The sequence below is a fragment of the Gadus macrocephalus genome, chromosome 3 (genome assembly GCF_031168955.1).
Source record: "Gadus macrocephalus chromosome 3, ASM3116895v1".
Classification (NCBI taxonomy): Eukaryota; Metazoa; Chordata; class Actinopteri; order Gadiformes; family Gadidae; genus Gadus; species Gadus macrocephalus.
The window spans coordinates 25,427,455-25,449,214 of NC_082384.1; the positions used below are offsets into that span (position 1 = coordinate 25,427,455).

Sequence of the window (21,760 nt, forward strand, 5' to 3'; positions counted from 1 at the left end):
CACAGGCAGGAGAGGGGATTGGTAGACGGTAAGGTCAAGTACACATGCATAAGACAATACAATGTGCCAGTTTATTGCTGAGCTAATGGTGTCGTACGTGACCAGGTACAACTTTTTATGCTACTTTTTGCATGCTACTAAAATACAAATTTTCTACTAGAAAAACCTGCTTTGATACAGGTTCATGTTAATTGCATAGGATTATATCTATATATTTATTTATGACACCCCCTAACCCTATACCCCCAACAGGCAAGATAAAAGGCAGAGATCTTGGGAAGAAACACAGAATGGTCGACCCCTGATCCTGGGATGGTGAGATGGGTGCCATCATTTACATGCATAGTAGTACTAAAAGCATATAATAATATTAATAATAGAACAAATGTTGTCCAGAGATATTGGTCTGGTAGGCTGCTGAAGAAACATCTTAACATTATTATTTGCATTACTATTTATTGCAGGTATTAAAGGCCTACACTGGAAAATTCCAAATATACATGACAACGAAAGAGAAGATAATGATTGATTACTTTGTAATCATGCATACAATGATTATATTGATTATATTGAATAATGATTATTATACTCCGTCGTTACATCCTTACTGTAACGCTAAGGTAACGTTGTTCTAGCCATTTATGTATTATTATTTCTTTCCGTTGGAGCGGATAGATCTTTTTATTAAAAGATTGATTATTAGAAATGTATTAAAAGATTTATTATAGATCTTTTTATTAAAAGATCTATAAAAGTGAAAGTGTTCACTTGGTTGCTCAAAAACAACTTAGAATGACGACAAGACATTTTTATTCGACTATTTATTAACAAGTAAAGTAGCGGGCGTTTCATTTTCGCCCAACCAGTATCGGTTCTAGCTGGCCAAACGACCCTTCAATCAGCCCCAAACCCCATCCTGATTGGCTGTTGGATCCCTGTGTGTGGATTGGAATGCACATCATCATTCCCGCCCCCGCTCCGCGCCGTGAGGACGCTGTTAGACGCTTTCTCCTGGCATTTCCATGGTAACGCCGGTCTAGTCCAGATCATCGGTCCAGTGGTGAAGAGGAAGTAACGCTCGGTGAGAATGGATTCCGACGAGAAGACCTCCGACACGAAATACGGTAAGAAGCACTCCTGTGTGTGAACCGTTCTCCCCGGTTCTCCTCAATTCCTCTCGGTTTTTTATATTTCTCCTCAGACATGAAAACAAGGAGAAGGACGGGTGTGGACCGCATGAGTGGTCAGGAGATCTGGTTGCATCCTTTTCCTTTAGAATCGGTTATTTTCGGGTCCCCTCGGTTCTGAATATTTCTCATCAGTCATGAAAACAAGGAGGAGGAGGTGGTGGAGTAGGAGGAGGAGGAGGATGGGTGTGCCGTATGGGCGGTCGGGAGGGTTGCATCCTTTTCCTTTAGACCCGAGTGTTTTTTAAGTGATTCCGTTCTTAATTTCCGCTTTAAAACCACATTGTTTGCCTGATCCGAGGCCTAATGGGTTAAGACTCTTCCGTGGAGTAACATTGACGTTCTAGGATTTATGAATTATCACACATTATACGCATAACGTGCATGCAATACACCAAACGGGATCGATAGAAGGAAGATCCATCCTACTGCATACTCAACAGCTTAAAGTCTGTACTAGTGTACCATATATAACATCTAAATAACGTCTGGGTCTAAGCAGTGTCTCCTATGACGCACTCTCATCTGATGGGTCCCGACTAAGCCCGTGTGTTGACATGAACTGTTGAGTCATGAAGTTGTTAATAACCATGCTTTTTCAAACCTGAGTAACACACACACACACACACACACACACACACACACACACACACACACACACACACACACACACACACACACACACACACACACCACACACACAGGAAGACGCTAACCAAACAAAAGCCGGCTTGATTCCTCTGCTTTGCTTTTTCTAACCCTCCACGCCCATGACGGGTCTGTTGTGGTGGACCACCCCGCCCAGCAGGGGGGGGTGGTCGGGTGGGGGGGGGGGGGCGGGGGGGGCGTGGTATAGACGTGAAAGGCACCATAGATGTTTTCCTGCTAGCGCTGATACTCTCTCCCCCTCCCCACGCAGCCTCAAAGGTCGTTAACCTCTGACCCCCTCTTTAAACTATTTATACAAGAGGTCCGGACTCAGACATTCCCGCCCTCCTCTTTAGATTGGCCCACCACCAAACCACCGAGCCTCCCACTAAGACACGGGCAGAAGCCGATCACGAAAACGGTGTTAAGAGACCGAGGTGTTCTGATTTAATGTTTGATCAGGGAGGCATGTTTCTCAGGCGGTAGAGTGGTTTAGGGTTAGTGAATGTGTACATGGATGGGTGGATGTTAGGCAAGGTTGTAACGCGCTTTGAGGGGTTGAAGGTTAGGAAAGCGCTGTATAAATGCAGTCCATTTACCATTTACCAGTTCTCAACAGGCCGTAGCCGTCCACGTGGGTTGTGGACGCATGCAGGAGCTTGTGTGTGTCTCAGTCGGCCTGAGGCGCAGCCCGCCCGGAGCTATGAGTCTCAGGGAGCAGAATCCAGCTGGTCTTAACATGTCCTGTTACCACACACACACACACACACACACACACACACACACACACACACACACACACACACACACACACACACACACACACACACACACACACACACACACACACACACACACACACACACACCGAGTCATACTTCCATAGTCAAACATGACCATGAAGGCTTCCCCTTGATCGCCTGCCGGATGGGGGGATTGCTGCTTGGTTGAATCATGTGTGTGATTCATCAATACCTTTCCAAGCAGCAGTGGCAGCCTAACTCGAGCTGCCCTGGAAAATGTCCTAAATGATGGATCTTGATGTGATCCCAGGGAAGGTTCTAACCGGATTGTGACAGCATGACTCTGCTGTAAAAGTCTGAAACGTGCATTCCTTTGTAAGGGAATGAAAACAAAAAGCATCCTCTTGACAGCGCACTCACATGCATGCAAAGAGGCAATCACGCACAGACACACAAACATACACACACACACACAAACACACACACACAGACACAAACAGAGACACACACGCCCACACCAACTCACTCTCACCCACAAGCTACTTGGGTGGGGGGGATAGTGAGCAGTGAGCAGTGTGTGTGTGTGTGTGTGTGTGTGTGTGTGTGTGTGTGTGTGTGTGTGTGTGTGTGTGTGTGTGTGTGTGTGTGTGTGTGTGTGTGTGTGTGTGTGTGTGTGTGTGTGTGTGTGTGTGTGTGTGTGAATCCACACACACACACACACACACACACACACACACACACACACACACACACACACACACACACACACACACACACACACACACAGATAATGACCAGTAGAATCGGTTATCTATGATAAACAATATCAAATGACAATAGTAGCCATTAGCTCCCCACGCCCCATTCTTAATATTTACAACATTTGTAACAACAATGTTATCTAGTTTGTCTGTCTAGTTGATTAGAGTTCCATGTGTTTCTAATAAGACACACTGTAGTTCAAAATGGCAAGCTTCTAGAAAACAGCAGGGCCACACCCAGGAGAAATCGTGTCCTTATGCTTTATAATCTGCAGTGCAAGCGGAATGTGCTTCTCAGAATTTCCCCTTCAACATTGTCAATGTTAAGTGCAAAGCATAAGACTAACCAACCTTTTTGCCAAACAATATTTGCCCATTACGTTCCATAAAATTACCAAATATTTGAGCGTTGATTTTTGTTTTCAGTAAAGCTCTTGACTGGCAATATCCATATGGAAGGAACTGGCCTATGAGTGAAACGATCCAAACCTCTCACTTTAACACAATGTCGAAGCAGCTAAAACGGTCCTTGAGGCCTTTAGTGTACGGGTGTTAGAATCTGTTTCAGGGGAACGCAGAGGCATGTCAATAGTTGGCATTGTCTGCCTTATCATGGCGGGCTTGCGGCCTGTCGCAAGGCAGAGAATGTGAGCAGGCCAGGGTTTAGCTGAGACGAAGGATAGCCTAACTCTAACACATCAAACCAGAGAGAATGTGGGCAGGCTTTGAGCTGAGACGAAGGATAGCCTAACTCTCACACATCAAACCAGAGAGATGTAGTGGCCAATCCTTAGTGGACCTGAAGAGATTGTCAAGGTACAATACGTCATTTTAGTTTATTTGTTTCACACAGATTTGCAACTAGCACCTGCTATTTTCTGTTCTCTATTTTCTATGTATTCTGTATTAAGCATTGGCAATGAGGAAGCTTTCCTGTATGGTTGAATAGTTGGCTGCTTTTGTAGCTTTGTTGATGTCAGTTTTCTTAGAGAAGCCAACTCTCTCTGGTGGAGCTTTCTATAATACACACACAAATTAAGCCTGTAAGGACTAGAATAACGTCAACCACTGTTTTCACACTACATAGAGAGGGGGAAGTAATTGTCCCCGGGCCAAAAGTAAGAGAAAGAGGAAAATATGTGATTAGAAGATAACAGAAAAGGAGATCCTCATCGAGGTTTTATTGCAGAAGAAGAAAGAAAGAGAATACAGGAAGTGAGAATTCTGGTGGTGGGTGGTAGTTAGATGAAGACTGAGGCTGTCAATACAGGAAGGGGATGTTAAACGTGCCACTGAGCTGAGAGAAGCCAAAACAAACGGTTAAGACCAAGACATCACGAGCGTCGGCATGAAGACGGACAGACAGAACGGTACTGTAATGTTTTCTCTCTTTCTTCCCGTCGTTCTGAACCAGTGTGTGAAGCGAGCTACACGTTTGATGTGTAATCCTGCGTGCGGACACAGTGCTGGTAGTCGTATCTCACACCCCAGTTTCCACTTGCGAGGCGGTGCGTGTCTGCTGCCACCTCGTCTTCGTGTGGCCGGGCTGAGCCATGTTAAACCGACACCCAGCCGCCTGACAGGGCCGTGACTCACCTTACACCGTCTTACTGGCACCTCGAACGGGAAGGAAGGCACACACGAGCTGCCCTGTCAGCTACTAGCTGCTGAATCTCAGAATCATCCTACTACTCTTCAGCTTTGAGAAAAAAATAACCACGTCCAGAATATGTAAAAAGTATAATAATGACTCAATCTATCCGGTCAGCCTGATGACCGCAAAAATCCTTGGTAACACATTTTGCATTTACATTTATGCTTTTAGCCAACGCTTTTATCCAAAGTGACTTACAATAAGTACATTTGTCAGAAGAAAAGAGAAACCACATTATTTTGCTGTCGGTGCAGTGAGGATGTTCATAGAACCAAGTGCCAAGCACTAACAACCACTAGGTTAACCCATTCCCCGTAGACAACAAAGATAGCTAGGATGAGACGCTGGATACCCAATGATAGGTACTATTTTTAAGTGCAAGGACATACAACATACAATAAGTGTGTACATACAAGTCCAGAATCCATATCCTCTGGGGTAGTGAGGTTTTGTGCCGCCGGTGATGTCATCACAATGCGGACGGCCAGACTTTAGTTGTGGGCTGATGTTGTTTCTCTGGCTCGTTTCCATGGCGGCCGGCAGCGATCGCAGGGGAGTCACCGGGGGCCATTTTGTGGGTTGCTATGCCAATCTGGTGATGAATCCTGGCCTTTTGCCATGTCAATATGTCTCTTTAAATGGCGCTCTACTCTTTAGCATATGTGTTCCTATCCAGGTACAGTATGCGTTGAAAGGCCTCTATACATACTGTATATTTGTGTTTGTGTTTTCATTTTTATTTGCAAGAGTTAGAATATCATAATCATATACCATATGGTAAATGGTAAATGGAGTAGATTTATATAGCGCCTTTCTAACCAGTGGCCACTCAAAGCGCTTTACATACATTCACCCATTCATGCACTCACTCCCACACCGACGGCGGTGTCACCACACAAGGCGACAGACGGCTCGTCGGGAGCAGGTAGGTTGAGGTGTCTTGCTCATGGTCACCTCGAAACTCCGAGGATCGAACTAGCAACCTCCCGGTTACCAGCAAACCCTATCGGTTTCCTCAGCCACATGCCGCCACATATCATTATCCTTGTCTTACATCTTTCAGAGTGTGCGATGGGAACAGGGAACGTCAGAAATAGGTTTTGTGGACTCCTTTGACACGTTGATTAATTTATGCGTATCTGATTTCGCCAACAGGAGAGGCCAGGAAGTTTGATGCAAACTTCAAGGGACCGATCCACAACAGGTGAGTGGCTTCATGTTTCAGGAGCTGAACAGAGGGAGTCTCTCCCTGTGGTGTGTCTGCCCTCCCTTCTCCCTCCCTCCTCCCCCTCCTCCCTCCCTCCTCCCACCCGCCCCTCCTCCCTCTCCTCCCTCCCTCCTCCCCCCCTCCCTCCCTCCTCCCCCTCCTCCCTCCCTCCTCACTCCTCCCTCCTTCCTCCCTCCCTCCTCCCTTCCCCCCTCCCCCTCCTCTCCTCCCTCCTCCCCCTCCTCCCTCCCTCCTCACTCCTCCCTCCTTCCTCCCTCCCTCCTCCCTCCTCCCTTCCCCCCTCCCCCTCCCTCCTCCCTCCCCCTCCTCTCCTCCTCCCTCCCTCCTCCCTCCTCCCTTCCCCCCTCCCCCTCCTCCCTCCCCCTCCTCCCCTCCCTCCTCACTCCTCCTCCTCCCCCCCTCCCTCCCTCCTCCCCCTCCTCCCTCACTCCTCCCTCCTTCCTCCCTCCCTCCTCCCTTCCCCCCTCCCTCCTCCCTCTCCCTCCTCCCTCCCCCTCCTCCCTCCCTCCTCCCTCCTCCCTTCCCCCCTCCCCCTCCTCCCTCCTCCTCCTCCCCCCTCAGATCTAACAGCCCTCTGTGTGTTTGACCTCCAGGGGTTGCACCGATGTCCTCTGCTGTATCCTCTTCATCCTCTTCCTGTTCGGATACTTCGCCGTGGGGCTCCTGGGTAATGATGATGATGATGATGATGATGATGATGATGATGATGATGGGCATGATGATAATGATGATGACGATGAGGAATGTTTTGGAGTTCATGAGACTAGATTATGTCACTCAGGACTCTCAGTGCTGTCTGAATAAGACAGACAGACAGACAGACAGAGACAGACAGACTGAGAGACAGACAGACAGACAGACAGACAGACAGACAGACAGACAGACAAACAGACAGACAGACAGACAGACAGACAGACAGAGAATGAGACAGACAGACAGACAGACAGACAGACAGACAGACAGACAGACAGACAGACAGACAGACAGACTGAGAGACAGACAGACTGAGAGACAGACAGACAGACAGACAGACAGACAGACAGACAGACAGACAGAGAATGAGACAGACAGAGAAACAGACAGACAGACAGACTGAGAGACAGACAGACAGACAGACAGACAGACAGACAGACAGAGACAGACAGACTGAGAGACAGACAGACTGAGAGACAGACAGACTGAGAGACAGACAGACTGAGAGACAGACAGACAGACAGACAGACAGACAGACTGAGAGACAGACAGACTGAGAGACAGACAGACAGACAGACAGACAGACTGTGTTCAGCTGACTCCGGTGTGTTCTGTCCCCCCCCCCCCCCCCCAGCTTGGTCCCAGGGCGACCCCAGGAAGGTGATCTACCCCACGGACAGCAGGGGGCAGTTCTGTGGGCAGGCCGGGACTCCCATGGAGTGAGTACTCTCTCCCCCCCTGACGGCCTCTGACCGGAGGGGGGGGCTCAGCGTAGATCTGCAGCCCAGTGCGGCCGTACCATAACCCCGTCGTTACCGCGGGGGCGTCTTTGGGTTGCATCGCTACGGTGATGAAATGAGGATGTAGATTCATTATTGATACCCTCCTTTATCGTTTACATCCATGATCCAGAGACAGACAGGTATTCTGATCAGAGTCAAAGACGTCCTCTCAGTGTTTGGTTTGCGAGCAGCATGTTAGCATGCGCTCATATCGTGTAAGATTCCACTTATTATTGTGACAATAATCTCTTCCACATCTCCGTCTTGCTGCAGTATGTGTGAGACGTTCCGGGTGGTTTCATTTGAATCAGTGGGATCCAATATAAAGCTTAACCTTAATGGTGATGTCATGAGATAAGGGTGTGGTCTGGGGGAGGGATCGGAGCCCATTGGCTCCTCGATTCCCAGCGGTACGGTACGGGCTGGATTCCCTGATGACCTCATCCATTAGCGCCGGGCCGCGCCCCGATCTGCCTAGTGACCAGACATGGAGTCGTCTGGGGAGCGCAGAGGAAACACTCTCCTGTCCCTCCCCTCTCTGAACCCCGTCTCTCCCCTCTCTCTCCCCCGTCACTCCCCTCTCTCTCCCCCGTCTCTCCCCCGTCTCTCCCCTGTCTCTCCCCTGTCACTCCCCCGTCTCTCCCCCGTCTCTCCCCTGTCTCTCCCCTGTCTCACCACTGTCCCTCCCCTGTCCCTCCCCTCTCTCTCCCCTCTCTCTCCCCTCTCTCTCCCCCGTCCCTCCTTGTCCCTCCCCCGTTCCTCCCCCGTCCCTCCTTGTCCCTCCCCTCTACAGGAAGAAGCCTCTGCTGTTCTACTTCAACATCCTGAAGTGTGCCAGCCCCCTGGTGCTCCTGGAGCTCCAGTGTCCCACCACACAGGTCAGACCCCCCCCCCCCCCCCCCCCCTCGTACCCTGAGCCAGACCCTGCTCTCATACAGCTGGGAGCCGGCCCCACAGGTCAGACCCCCCCCCCCCCCCCCTCGTACCCTGAGCCAGACCCTGCTGCTCTCACACTGCGGTGGTCCCGAGCCATCTGTTTGACGGCCTCCTTGCCTCCGGTCTGATGGTTCAGCTCCTGCTGTATCACACCGACGCGTAGGAGCTGATGCAAAGGATGGCCGTTTGGAGGAGGAGGAGGAGGATGATGATGTCAATAGACTCTGCATAGTCTCCCCCTATACCCCCCCATACCCCCCCATACCCCCCTATACCCCCCCATACCCCTCTTATCCACTTATTGTATGTTGTACGTCCTTGCACTTAACAAACAGTACTTAGCATCGTGTAGCGTCTTACCCTAGCTATCTGTGTTGTATACGGGGAATGGGTTAACCTAGTGATGGTTAGTGCTTGGCACTTGGTTCTATGATAAGTCGCTTTGGCTAAATGACAATAACATACCTCAGACTATTAGCTCAACCCCTACCGCTCCAATACGCTAAGGGACATCTGCGTCTTGTTAATACTGTCCTAACGTGTCCTTCGCGGTTCCCAGATATGCGTGGAAACGTGTCCCAAGGAGCACCTCACCCTGCTCACAGCCAAGCTGAGCTTGGACAGAAAGAAGCAAGACTATTACAGGAGTTACTGTAAGGAAGGAACCAACTTCACCAAGATGGTGAGGCAGCCCCCGCAGTACCCTCCCGCCTCCAGTAGGGCTGCGCAATCAATCCAATTTTGATCTTGGTTCGATTTTTGGGTCAAACGATCTCCAAACTAATATAACATACGTTTATTTCTTTCTTATGTATTTTTCTTCTAAGTTTATTTGTTTTATTCAGTTGTTTGATATAAATTTCAGAACAGCTGGATGCATGTTTGTACATTCTTTTCGATTTGAATATTTTCTCTTTGAATTATTTTTTTTTAGAAAAAACGTTTTTTCAGAGAGAAATTCGGAATAAATGTTCACACTCAATAATACTGTAATCTCTGCCGTGTGTCCGCAGAGCGCCCCGGACATCCTCAGCCAGGGACTCTGTCCAGCCATGCTCATCCCCAGCCAAGCCTGTGAGTCACCGGCACCAGCCAATCACGTGCTGTTGTCGGGCACTTTACGCCCTGCTGGGAGATACACAGCATGGACCACGCTGTGGGGCCTTTTCCACGCCGTTCACCTGGATAAGCATTATTCAAATGCAGCTTTTTATATATTATATTTTATATAGCTTTTACACAGCTTTTTATATATTATTTTATAGATATATATATATATTAGTGCTGTCAAGCGATTAAAATATTTATTCGCGATTAATCGCATTGATGTCATAGCTAACTCACGATTAATCGCGAGTAATCACGATTAATCGCAAATCTTTTTTCTATGCTAAATATCCCTAGATTTCTTTGTCCCAATAATTGTTCTCATTTTAATGCTCTTATCAACATGGAGAAGTGCATCGGCTTGCCTTGTGCAAATGTTTTTTTATTGATAACAACATTGGCTTATACTGATCAAAACAGGACGATACAAGAAAAAAGCCTATAGGGCAATTAAAGGATGAACATACAAACAGACTGCCTTGAACATAGCAGTCAGGCTACTGCTTCTTTGTTTTGAGCCAAAAAATAAATAAATAAATAAATAATAGTAACTACTAATAGTTTTAAAAAAAATACAAAATTGCGTTAATCACGTCCCCACGCGAAAAATTAACGCCGTTAAAATTGGTTTGCGTTAACGCCGTTAATAACGCGTTTAACTGACAGCATTAATATATATATATATATAGATATATCTCACACACACCCAGTCTCACACACACCCGGTCTCACACACATCCTGTCTCACACACAACCAGTCTCACACACACCCAGTCTCACACACACCCGGTCTCACACACCAGTCTCACACACAGCCTGTCTCACACACAGCCTGTCTCACACACAGCCTGTCTCACACACAACCGGTCCCACACACACCCGGTCTCACACACATCCTGTCTCACACACAACCAGTCTCACACACAGCCTGTCTCACACACAGCCTGTCTCACACACAACCGGTCCCACACACACCCGGTCTCACACACATCCTGTCTCACACACACCCTGTCTCACACACAGCCTGTCTCACACACAACCGGTCCCACACACACCCGGTCTCACACACATCCTGTCTCACACACACCCTGTCTCACACACACCCTGTCTCACACACAGCCTGTCTCACACACAACCAGTCTCACACACAGCCTGTCTCACACACACCCGGTCTCACACACATCCTGTCTCACACACACCCTGTCTCACACACACCCTGTCTCACACACAGCCTGTCTCACACACAACCAGTCTCACACACAACCAGTCTCACACACACCCTGTCTCACACACAGCCTGTCTCAAACACAACCGGTCCCACACACACCCTGTCTCACACACACCCTGTCTCACACGTCACACACCCAACATTACCCACACCCTGTCTCACACACACCCTGTCTCACACACACCCGGGCTCACACACACCCGGTCTCACCCCCTGCTGTGGCCTCTGCCCCCCCCCCAGTCACCCACCGCTGTCTCCCCGCCCTGGGCACCCTGAAGGGGGTGGTGGTGGTGGGGAACGAGACCTCCCTGGCGGACAACGCCGGAGACCAGGTCAACGCCACGCAGCTATTGGACGCCGCCAAGTGAGTGACAGCCCGCTCAGCCCCGCCCCTTTGAACCGATAAACCTCTGAAGAATAAGTCCCGCCTCCGAAGGTTCCGGTTCCCTCTGTCAAATTTCTTTGGGAAATAACACGGGGTCTATGAATGATCGTACATAACTAACTCTGTAGGTGGCAAAATAGTAAAAGCTGCGTCACGTTTTGAACTACACACTTTTTCAAAAAAGTGTGAAGTTCAAAACGCGACGCATCTTTGAGGTTCGGAGGCGGGACTTATTCTGATGTGATCTCACTAAACCGTTTTCGAACGACGTGCGTCGCAGGAAGTCCAACCTGGTGGTGGAGGCGCGGCAGGTGGCCATGAGGATCTTTGAGGACTACACCGTGTCCTGGTACTGGATCCTGCTGTGAGTTACCGTGGTTACCGTCAGTATCAGGGTCTCACACCCCCAACAGTGTTGCTATGTTAACCGACAAGGAGTCAATGGTATGAATAGTGAATTAACTGCTGATTAATTGTTGTGACTACACTGTGCTGAATGGGTTTTAAGACACACGCCTTAAAACCCTTTCAGCACCTCTAGTCGAAGTGGGTCAAAGTCACCAACATGTGACGGCTGGGTGAGCAGCAGGGGAAAAAGGACTCAAAAGCACGCCCCCTGGAGGCCAAAGTCTGAGTAGAAAGAATGGTCTTCACTGGCTGATAGGTCTGTACACGGGACATCACCCTAGATCAGGCAAACAGTGACAACAAGAAGACGGAGACGTAATCGGGAGTAAAGGGGCAGGTATCAGAAAACCGGGAACCGTAAATATCAGTCGGAAAAAATGCTGGGACGATTGATACAGAGAACAAAGATGAACTGGCACAGAGAAAGGGAAACACGCTTTCTAAATACACTAGGAGGGGAATGCTCATGAGGGACAGGTGAAGACAATTTAAGTGAGTGAAAAAAAAAGTTCCTCGTATCAGAGATACGAAAGATGTGACAAATCCTTCTTCTAGTGCAGAATAGGTTTAAGGCGTGGCTCGCTGTGTTTAAGGCGTGTCTCTCTGTGTTTAAGGCGTGTCTCTCTGTGTTTAAGGCGTGTCTCTCTGTGTTTAAGGCGTGGCTCGCTGTGTTTAAGGCGTGTCTCTCTGTGTTTAAGGCGTGTCTCTCTGTGTTTAAGGCGTGTCTCTCTGTGTTTAAGGCGTGGTTAAGGCGTGTCTCACTGTGATTAAGGCGTGGTTAAGGCATGTCTCACTGTGTTTAAGGCGTGTCTCTCTGTGGTTAAGGCGTGTCTCTCTGTGGTTAAGGCGTGTCTCTCTGTGTTTAAGGCGTGTCTCTCTGTGTTTAAGGCGTGTCCCTCTGTGTTTAAGGCGTGTCTCTCTGTGTTTAAGGCGTGTCTCTCTGTGTTTAAGGCGTGTCCCTCTGTGGTTAAGGCGTGTCCCTCTGTGGTTAAGGCGTGTCTCTCTGTGTTTAAGGCGTGTCTCTCTGTGTTTAAGGCGTGTCTCTCTGTGTTTAAGGCGTGTCTCACTGTGGTTAAGGCGTGTCTCACTGTGGTTAAGGCGTGTCTCTCTGTGTTTAAGGCGTGTCTCTCTGTGTTTAAGGCGTGTCTCTCTGTGGTTAAGGCGTGTCTCACTGTGGTTAAGGCGTGTCTCACTGTGGTTAAGGCGTGTCTCACTGTGGTTAAGGCGTGTCTCACTGTGGTTAAGGCGTGTCTCACTGTGGTTAAGGCGTGTCTCACTGTGGTTAAGGCGTGTCTCACTGTGGTTAAGGCGTGTCTCACTGTGGTTAAGGCGTGTCTCTCTGTGGTTAAGGCGTGTCTCACTGTGGTTAAGGCGTGTCTCACTGTGGTTAAGGCGTGTCTCACTGTGTTTAAGGCGTGTCTCTCTGTGGTTAAGGCGTGTCTCACTGTGGTTAAGGCGTGTCTCACTGTGGTTAAGGCGTGTCTCACTGTGGTTAAGGCGTGTCTCACTGTGGTTAAGGCGTGTCTCACTGTGGTTAAGGCGTGTCTCTCTGTGGTTAAGGCGTGTCTCTCTGTGTTTAAGGCGTGTCTCACTGTGGTTAAGGCGTGTCTCACTGTGGTTAAGGCGTGTCTCACTGTGGTTAAGGCGTGTCTCACTGTGGTTAAGGCGTGTCTCACTGTGGTTAAGGCGTGTCTCACTGTGGTTAAGGCGTGTCTCACTGTGGTTAAGGCGTGTCTCACTGTGGTTAAGGCGTGTCTCACTGTGGTTAAGGCGTGTCTCACTGTGGTTAAGGCGTGTCTCACTGTGGTTAAGGCGTGTCTCACTGTGGTTAAGGCGTGTCTCACTGTGGTTAAGGCGTGTCTCACTGTGGTTAAGGCGTGTCTCACTGTGGTTAAGGCGTGTCTCTCTGTGTTTAAGGCGTGTCTCTCTGTGTTTAAGGCGTGTCTCACTGTGGTTAAGGCGTGTCTCTCTGTGGTTAAGGCGTGTCTCTCTGTGTTTAAGGCGTGTCTCTCTGTGTTTAAGGCGTGTCTCTCTGTGTTTAAGGCGTGGTTAAGGCGTGTCTCTCTGTGTTTAAGGCGTGTCTCACTGTGGTTAAGGCGTGTCTCACTGTGGTTAAGGCGTGTCTCACTGTGGTTAAGGCGTGTCTCACTGTGGTTAAGGCGTGTCTCACTGTGGTTAAGGCGTGTCTCTCTGTGGTTAAGGCGTGTCTCACTGTGGTTAAGGCGTTTCTCGCTGTGTTCCCCCTCCTCCTCCTCCTAGCGGCCTGGTGATAGCGATGGTGGTCAGCTTCGTCTTCATCGTGCTGCTGCGGTACCTGGCCGGGGTGATGATCTGGGTCATGATCATCCTCGTCATCCTGGTCATCGGCTACGGTAAGGGTCCCCATGGCAACCTGTCGGAACATCAAACACCCGACGCCGCAAAATTAACTGGACAGATTTAAGTCCTGAAAACCTTCAAGATTTTGCAGGTGAAAGGATTGAGGCTTTATGTTCAGAGTTCACCGAGACTCAACCCCTGACCCCCCACACCCCTCTTACAAACTTATTGTATGTTTACGTCCTGGCACTTAAAAAATAGTTCTTACCATTGTGTAGCATCTTATCCTAGCTATCTGTTGAATACGGGGAATGGGTTAACCTAGCGATAGTTAGTGCTTGGCACTTGGTTCCATGAACGTCCTTACTGTACTGACAGCGACGGTCAGTACATTATGTTTATATTATATTATATTATATTATATTACGATACTTATTATAAGTTGCTTTGGATGAAAGCGTCTCCTAGATGCCCTGAATGTAAATGTAAATGTTTGTTAGAACTCATGTTTCTGAATGTATCGTTGCCTTCCTGAACGGACGTTCATGATGACCTGGTCATTCTAACGAGGTCGCTCTCGCTGTGGTTTGCGCGCTCAGGGATCTTCCACTGCTACTGGGAGTTCGCCAGTCTGAAGGGAGTGGCCGGAGCCGACGTCACCATCAAGGACCTGGGCCTGCAGACGGACTTCTCCATCTACCTGCAGATCAGACAGACCTGGCTGGCCTTCAGTGAGCCCACGCGAACTCACCCTCTCACCCAACACCACCCTCATCAAACCTTACTTCACACCCTCTCACCCAACACCACCCTAATCAAACCTTACTTCACACCCTCTCACCCAACACCACCCTAATCAAACCTTACTTCACACCCTCTCACCCAACACCACCCTGATCAAACCTTACTTCATACCCTCTCACCCAACACCACCCTAATCAAACCTTACTTCATACCCTCTCACCCAACACCACCCTCATCAAACCTTACTTCATACCCTCTCACCCAACACCACCCTAATCAAACCTTACTTCACACCCTCTCACCCAACACCACCCTAATCAAACCTTACTTCATACCCTCTCACCCAACACCACCCTAATCAAACCTTACTTCATACCCTCTCACCCAACACCACCCTCATCAAACCTTACTTCACACCCTCTCACCCAACACCACCCTAATCAAACCTTACTTCACACCCTCTCACCCAACACCACCCTAATCAAACCTTACTTCACACCCTCTCACCCAACACCACCCTGATCAAACCTTACTTCACACCCTCTCACCCAACACCACCCTCATCAAACCTTACATCCACATCCACCCACCGCACGTCTATTGTTACACCACCCCAATCAAACCTTCGGTCTGATTGTTAGCGTACAACCTCGTGTTAGCATTAGCACCCTGTGTTAGCGTTAGCGTTAGCACATTGAACATCCCTGGCGTTGTCCTGATGCGACCCTCTGCCCCCCCCCCCCAGTGATCATCCTGGCCATCGTGGAGGTGGTCATCATCCTGCTCCTCATCTTCCTGAGGAAGAGGATCCTCATCGCCATCGCGCTGATCAAGGAGGCCAGCAGGTCGGTCCGCCGCACGCAGTCACGCCGCTGCGCATGGGGGGGGAGCGTGGCGCCTATCGTGTGTTTCACGTCCCGGCCCTTAGAAATAGGACTTAAGAGCGCTGACCGTTAAGGCCCGGTCCTCACCGCAGCCACCCGGGTTCCAGTCCTGCCGCCGGTCCTTTGCTAGATGTCCTCCCCTCTATCTCCCGTACCGTCCTGACTCTGTCACCCTATCATAAGCAGGGAAAAAATAATAGCTATTTATAGTACTTAGCATTGTCTAGCTTCTTATCCTCGCTATCTCTGTTGTGTACGGGGAATGGGTTAACCTAGTGATGGTTAGTGCTTGGCACTCGGTTCTATGAACATCCTGACTGCACCCACAGAGATATATTGTTGTTCCTCTTTCTCCTGACAGATGGACTTATTGTAAGTCGCTTTGGATAAAAGCGTCGGCTAAATGCCCTGAATGTAAATTTGAATGTAGGAGAAGGTCTCTTGGAGCAGGTCTTATACTGACTGGTTGTGTCCCTCTCCCAGTCTCTTGGAGCAGGTCTTATACTGACTGGTTGTGTCCCTCTCCCAGTCTCTTGGAGCAGGTCTTATACTGACTGGTTGTGTCCCTCTCCCAGTCTGTTGGAGCAGGTCCCATACTGCCTGGTTGTGTTCCTCTCCCAGTCTGTTGGAGCAGGTCCCATACTGCCTGGTTGTGTTCCTCTCCCAGTCTGTTGGAGCAGGTCCCATGCTGCCTGGTTCTCGTACTGACTGGTTGTGTCTCTCTCCCAGTCTGTTGGAGCAGGTCCCATGCTGCCTGGTTCTCGTACTGACTGGTTGTGTCTCTCTCCCAGGGCTGTGGGCCATGTGATGTCCTCTCTCTTCTACCCACTGCTGACCTTCTGTCTGCTGGCCATGGTGATCGCCTACTGGGCCGTCACTGCCGTGTATCCTTCAGTCTGTCTGTCTGTCTGTCTGTCTGTCTGTCTGTCCCTCTGTCTGTCTGCCTGTCTGTCTGTCTGTCTGTCTGTCTGTCTGTCTGTCTGTCTGTCTGTCTGTCTGTCTGTCTGTCTGTCTGTCTGTCTGTCTGTCTGTCTGTCTGTCCCTCTGTCTGTCTGCCTGTCTGTCTGTCTGTCTGTCTGTCTGTCCCTCTGTCTGTCCCTCTGTCTGTCTGTCTGTCTGTCTGTCTGTCTGTCTGTCTGTCTGTCTGTCTGTCTGTCTGTCTGTCCCTCTGTCTGTCTGCCTGTCTGTCTGTCTGTCTGTCTGTCTGTCTGTCTGTCTGTCCCTCTGTCTGTCCCTCTGTCTGTCTGTCTGTCTGTCTGTCTGTCTGTCTGTCTGTCTGTCTGTTTGACTGTCTGTCTATCCCAGCAGAATGAGGAAGGTCAAAGGTCTGTCTGTCTGTCTGTCTGTCTGTCTGTCTGTCTGTCCGTCCCGCGTTGGAGGTTGTGTACCGCTCCTGTTTGTGTCGTCCTGAGCGACCTCGTTGCTCCGCTTCTGTCCGTGTTTCCTTCGGTACTTCCTGTCCCTTCCCTAACGCCTGGTGTCAGCTTCCTGTCCACGTCCAATGAGCAGGTGTACAAGGTGTTCAACATCAGCGCGGGGGAGTTCACCAGGAACAGCTGCGTCCCCGAGGTAAGGCGCGCCCTTATATCGCCCCTGATAATTATTTGGACCCCTTTCTCTCATCATGGGGGGCTCAGGTCTGGGAGGGGTCATAAACGTGCGGCCTGTTAAGCCGTTTGGACCTGCTGTGATTAAGGGCTATACTAATAAAGTTGAATTGCAGGGTGTCCCGAAGCACCTCCCAGCTCAGGCGGCCGCCTTAGCAACACACGCCTGCCGCCTTAGCAACACACGCCTGCCGCCTTAGCAACACACGCCTGCCGCCTTAACGAAGGAAAAAAATAAAATAATAATAATAATTTTTAATATTTTAAAAGTTCAAATTGCACAGATTTTTTAATATTTGTATAATTATCGGTCTGATGGCAAACCCCACCACCTGACACATGTTCTGTGGGAAACCCTGATTTTAACCATCAATTGTTCTTAACTGCGTGAACTTCCGTTCCTCTTGTCTCATGCTGTGGGTAAAGATGATGTACACACGGGTGGACAGTTCCACCGGGAGACCCCACACCCCCCTGTGGAGCCTTGGATGAATGTCATTTATAAATCAGTCACATCAGATCGATGCATAATGAACGCTCCCTGACAACAGTTTAATGAAAAACTGTAAAAACATGAATTAAAATCCCCTAAAAAAAACACATTTGTTCCCGTCTTTAAAGGTGTGATATCACGCCGCCAGGTGCGAGTGTGATCAACCGTTACAATGCGGTTGATCACACTCACACCTGGTGGCGTCATGACAACACCCCTTGATAAAAAATAAAAATCTCTGATTCTTTCAAACCAAACCCGATTATCGGTTTTAATCTATTTTATTTCTATAAATGACAAATTAAAAAAATAAATATATATTTTTATTCGTCCTAAACCAAAAAATGCGAATTTCGATTAAAAACCGATTAATCGCCCAGCTCTCCATCCTAACCCCCGTCTGACTCCTCCCCCCCCCCCCCCCCCCCCCCCCACAGTCCTTCAGCCCCAACAACTTCTCGGCCGGCACCCTGGACACCGAGTGCCGCTTCGCGTTCTACGGCGGCGAGACGCTCTACCACAAGTACCTGATCGTGCTGCAGTTCTACAACCTCTTCCTCTTCTTCTGGTGCGCCAACTTCGTGACGGCGCTGGGGCAGGTGACGCTGGCCGGGGCCTTCGCCTCGTACTACTGGGCCTTCAAGAAGCCCGAACACATCCCCGCCTACCCCATCTTCGCCTCCCTGGGCCGAGCCCTCAGGTGAGGCCAAGCCGCGCGGGGAACCGTTGTTTACCTGACCGTTATTTATTCAGGGAAGTAGTATGAAGTGAATGGTGTTCACGGAGGTGCCTGAGGTGAATAATTGTTTAAGTATATACTACACGTGAACACTTGCCGGGATTTATTTGTTTTTATTAGCGATTTATTTGTTTTCATTAGCGTGACGAGACGACCGTCACACGCGCAAAACAATATCCCGAGTTTGAGATCTCAATCATGGGATGTTGCCCAATATCCCGAGATCGAATTGGGCCATCTTAGGAAGTTCACGTGCAGCATATACTAATGTACAATAGATATAAACAGTCGGTCAAACCACCCGGGAGCTTTCCGCGACGATGGAGACGTGGTCGCTTGGGTTTGGCTCAGACGCCTCGGTTCTGGGTCGGCTTGGCTCAGGACGCGGAGCGGGTTCGCTGGTAACCGGAAGGCTGCTCGTCGACCCTCCTGACTGAACCTCCTCACCGCGCTGCAGGTTCCACACGGGCTCCCTGGCGTTCGGCTCTCTGATCCTGTCCCTGGTGCAGATCGTCAGGGTCCTGTTGGAGTACCTCGACCACAAGCTCAAAGGTGTGCCGCCGTCGTCACGGTCCCCTCCATGGTAACCAGGCAACCGTCTCCGGAACGGCGCTGAGGCTAACGGCTGATGTTTCCCCCCATCCTCAGGCGCGCAGAACCGGTGTGCCAAGTTCATCCTGAGCTGCATGAAGTGCTGCTTCTGGTGCCTGGAGAAGTTCATCAAGTTCATCAACAGGAACGCCTACATCATGGTGAGCCAGACCAGCTGGCTGTCGCCCTGCGGGGCTGACTCCGCCGTCCGCCGTGTGTGAATGTGTGCATGAACGGGTGAATGCGGGGCAGTGTTCTAAAGCGCTTTGAGCGGCCACCGGTTAGAAAAGCGCTGGATAAATGCAATCCAGTTTCTTTAAACAATAACGAGGAGCTCCTGTTCTCCAGATCGCCATCTACGGTAAAAGCTTCTGCCCCTCAGCGAAGGACGCCTTCTTCCTCCTCATGAGGAACGTCATCCGGTAGGTCAGAGGTCAAACCATGAACCGCCGTTGTCATAGCGTTTATGGAATCACCAGCCGCCTCATCCCGTCTCGTGATCCCCTCCTCGTTCCAGGGTGGCCGTGCTGGACAAGGTGACGGACTTCCTCCTCTTCCTGGGGAAGCTGCTGATCGTTGGCATCGTGGGTAAGGACCCTTCAGTTCTCCACCTGCAGTCCCGTCTCCGCGTCGTGAGCGTCCTGTTTGTCTCACCCCCGCCCGTGTCTCCATGCAGGGATTTGCTCCTTCTTCTTCTTCTCCGGAAGGATCAAAGCTGTGGAGGAGACCGCTCCGTCTCTCAACTACTACTGGGTCCCCATACTGGTGAGGGAGACCTTCTGACCTCCTCCCCAGGTGTCCTGGGTGTACGGCCATGTTTAGACTACACTATGTCACGAGAGTACTGGATTAGTATGTTAGGGTGTAGGCTTGAGTGCTGTCATTGTATAGAAATGGATGTGCCGGCATGGGGCTCAGGAGGTAGAGCGGGTGGTCTGGTAACCGGAAGGTTGCTGGTTCGATCCCCGAGCTCCTCGTGTGTCGAGGACTCCGCCATCGGCGTGTGAATGTGTGCATGAACGGGTGAATGTGAGGCGGTGTTGTTAAGCGCTTTGAGAGGCCGCTGGTTAGCAAAGCTCTATATTAACGCAGTCCATTTATGTTCTGCTGCCGCAGTTCGCCTCACCATGCAGCTTCACTCTAGCAACAGGGAGATGACATCGCAGCCCGTCAACCTTTGTTGTACACTGTAGAGATTGAGCTGTAGCCAGACCTCCGTGAGGGAGGTATTGGATCACATCCCCGTGCGTCTGTCCCCCTAGACGTTGGTGGTGGGCTCCTACCTCATCGCCCACGGGTTCTTCAGCGTGTACGCCATGTGTGTGGACACCCTCTTCCTCTGCTTCTGTGAGTACCCCCGCCTCGCCGAACTCCGACAGACGGTTTCAACGTCTGACGTCTCCGTTAACGATCTCTCCTTTTGCTGCACGCTTTATTAATCAATTGATCTCAAGTCTTAACCGCTGCCCTCCTCTCTGCTGTGTGACTGACGGTCTCTCCTCTCTGATCTCTCCCTTTTTCTGCATCATTCTCCCGCCTCTCACTTCACACACACGCCCCCGTTTTCTTTTTCCATGGTTTTGCTTTTTGGTTTATATTGTTATTATCCATCGACCCCCAAACTCACATCGGCTCAATCAAACACACACAAACACATGAAAACACACACACAAACACACGCACAAACACACGCCAACTCACGCCTACTCACACAAACACACATAAACACTAACACACACACACACACGCAAACACACACAAACACCAACACACACACATACACAAACACACAAACTAACACACACACCAACCCAAACACACACACACACACACACACACACACGCACACTCACCATTCACACCAACACACCAACACACACAAACACACACACATAAAACCAAAACAAGGCGAGGACCTGGAGAGGAACGACGGCTCGTCGGAGCGGCCGTACTACATGTCCCCGGAGCTCCACGAGATCCTCTCCAAGGCCATGAAGCCGGAGGAGACCCCCGGCGAGAGCCAGGGGGACGGGGGCAGCCCGGGGGAGGAGGCGACCCCCCTCAGCCAGCAGGGCTCGGAGGTCCAGCTGAAGCACCAGGCGCTGCTCACCACGGAGCAGGAGCAGGAGACGCTCCTGAAGGCCGGCGCTGAAGCACCTACTGCAGCCGCAGAGGAAGAGGAGGAGGAGGAGGAGGAGGAGAGCGAAGGGAAGGCCGGTCCGAAGCAGGAGGCTGAGAAGAAGGAAGAGAAGGTGGAGGAAAAGATAGGATCCCAGGAGGAGGTGAAGGCCAAGGAGGAGGAGGTGAAGGCGGTTGCGGAGAAAGAAATAAACGAAGAGAAGAAAGATGAGACCGGAGGAGTCGAGCCTGCGGCCTCGAACAAGGAGTAGGGTCATGTGACTGGGGTCAGCGAGCAGGGGGGGGGGGGGAGTTAATTATACATGACGAGCTTGGCTGAAACGTAGGGGGTTTAAAAGAGGGTTTATATGCATGTGCTCAGTGGCACAGCCCCGCCTGCCCCCTTGTGGTCGGACCGAGCGGGTGACGTAGACGGAGTCTGTTCTGTGGGTGTGTGTGAGCTCCAGGCCTGCTTCCCCCTCGTCAGAGAGGGGGTCTTCTGTGT

The 21,760-nt window shown here is 50.3% G+C and overlaps 1 protein-coding gene across 2 annotated transcripts; it reads left to right on the forward strand.

Moving 5' to 3' along the window:
* Nucleotides 1-960: 960 nt before the first annotated feature.
* slc44a2 (solute carrier family 44 member 2) lies at nt 961-21,754 on the forward strand. Of its 2 annotated transcripts, none has more exons than XM_060046566.1 (22): nt 961-1,124; nt 6,149-6,197; nt 6,815-6,888; nt 7,549-7,633; nt 8,490-8,574; nt 9,192-9,314; nt 9,646-9,706; nt 11,208-11,331; nt 11,633-11,716; nt 14,020-14,132; nt 14,679-14,810; nt 15,569-15,668; nt 16,499-16,591; nt 17,192-17,276; nt 18,245-18,507; nt 19,004-19,098; nt 19,195-19,298; nt 19,486-19,559; nt 19,655-19,725; nt 19,814-19,902; nt 20,400-20,484; nt 21,046-21,754. In XM_060046566.1, the coding sequence occupies exons 1-22, from the start codon at nt 1,088-1,090 to the stop codon at nt 21,525-21,527; spliced, it is 2,508 nt and encodes an 835-aa protein (XP_059902549.1). In that variant the 5' UTR covers nt 961-1,087; the 3' UTR covers nt 21,528-21,754. The 2 variants fall into 2 exon arrangements, with proteins under 2 accessions (XP_059902549.1, XP_059902550.1); XM_060046567.1 differs by lacking the exon at nt 961-1,124 and adding an exon at nt 4,275-4,709.
* Nucleotides 21,755-21,760: the final 6 nt, after the last annotated feature.

Coding starts and splice junctions, on each gene's coding strand:
- slc44a2 (XM_060046566.1), top strand. CDS start 1,088: ATGGATTCCGACGAGAAGACCTCCGACACGAAATACG. Junction 11,717..14,019: donor TCCTGGTACTGGATCCTGCT/GTGAGTTACCGT, acceptor TCCTCCTCCTAG/CGGCCTGGTGATAGCGATGG. Junction 20,485..21,045: donor CACCCTCTTCCTCTGCTTCT/GTGAGTACCCCC, acceptor AACCAAAACAAG/GCGAGGACCTGGAGAGGAAC.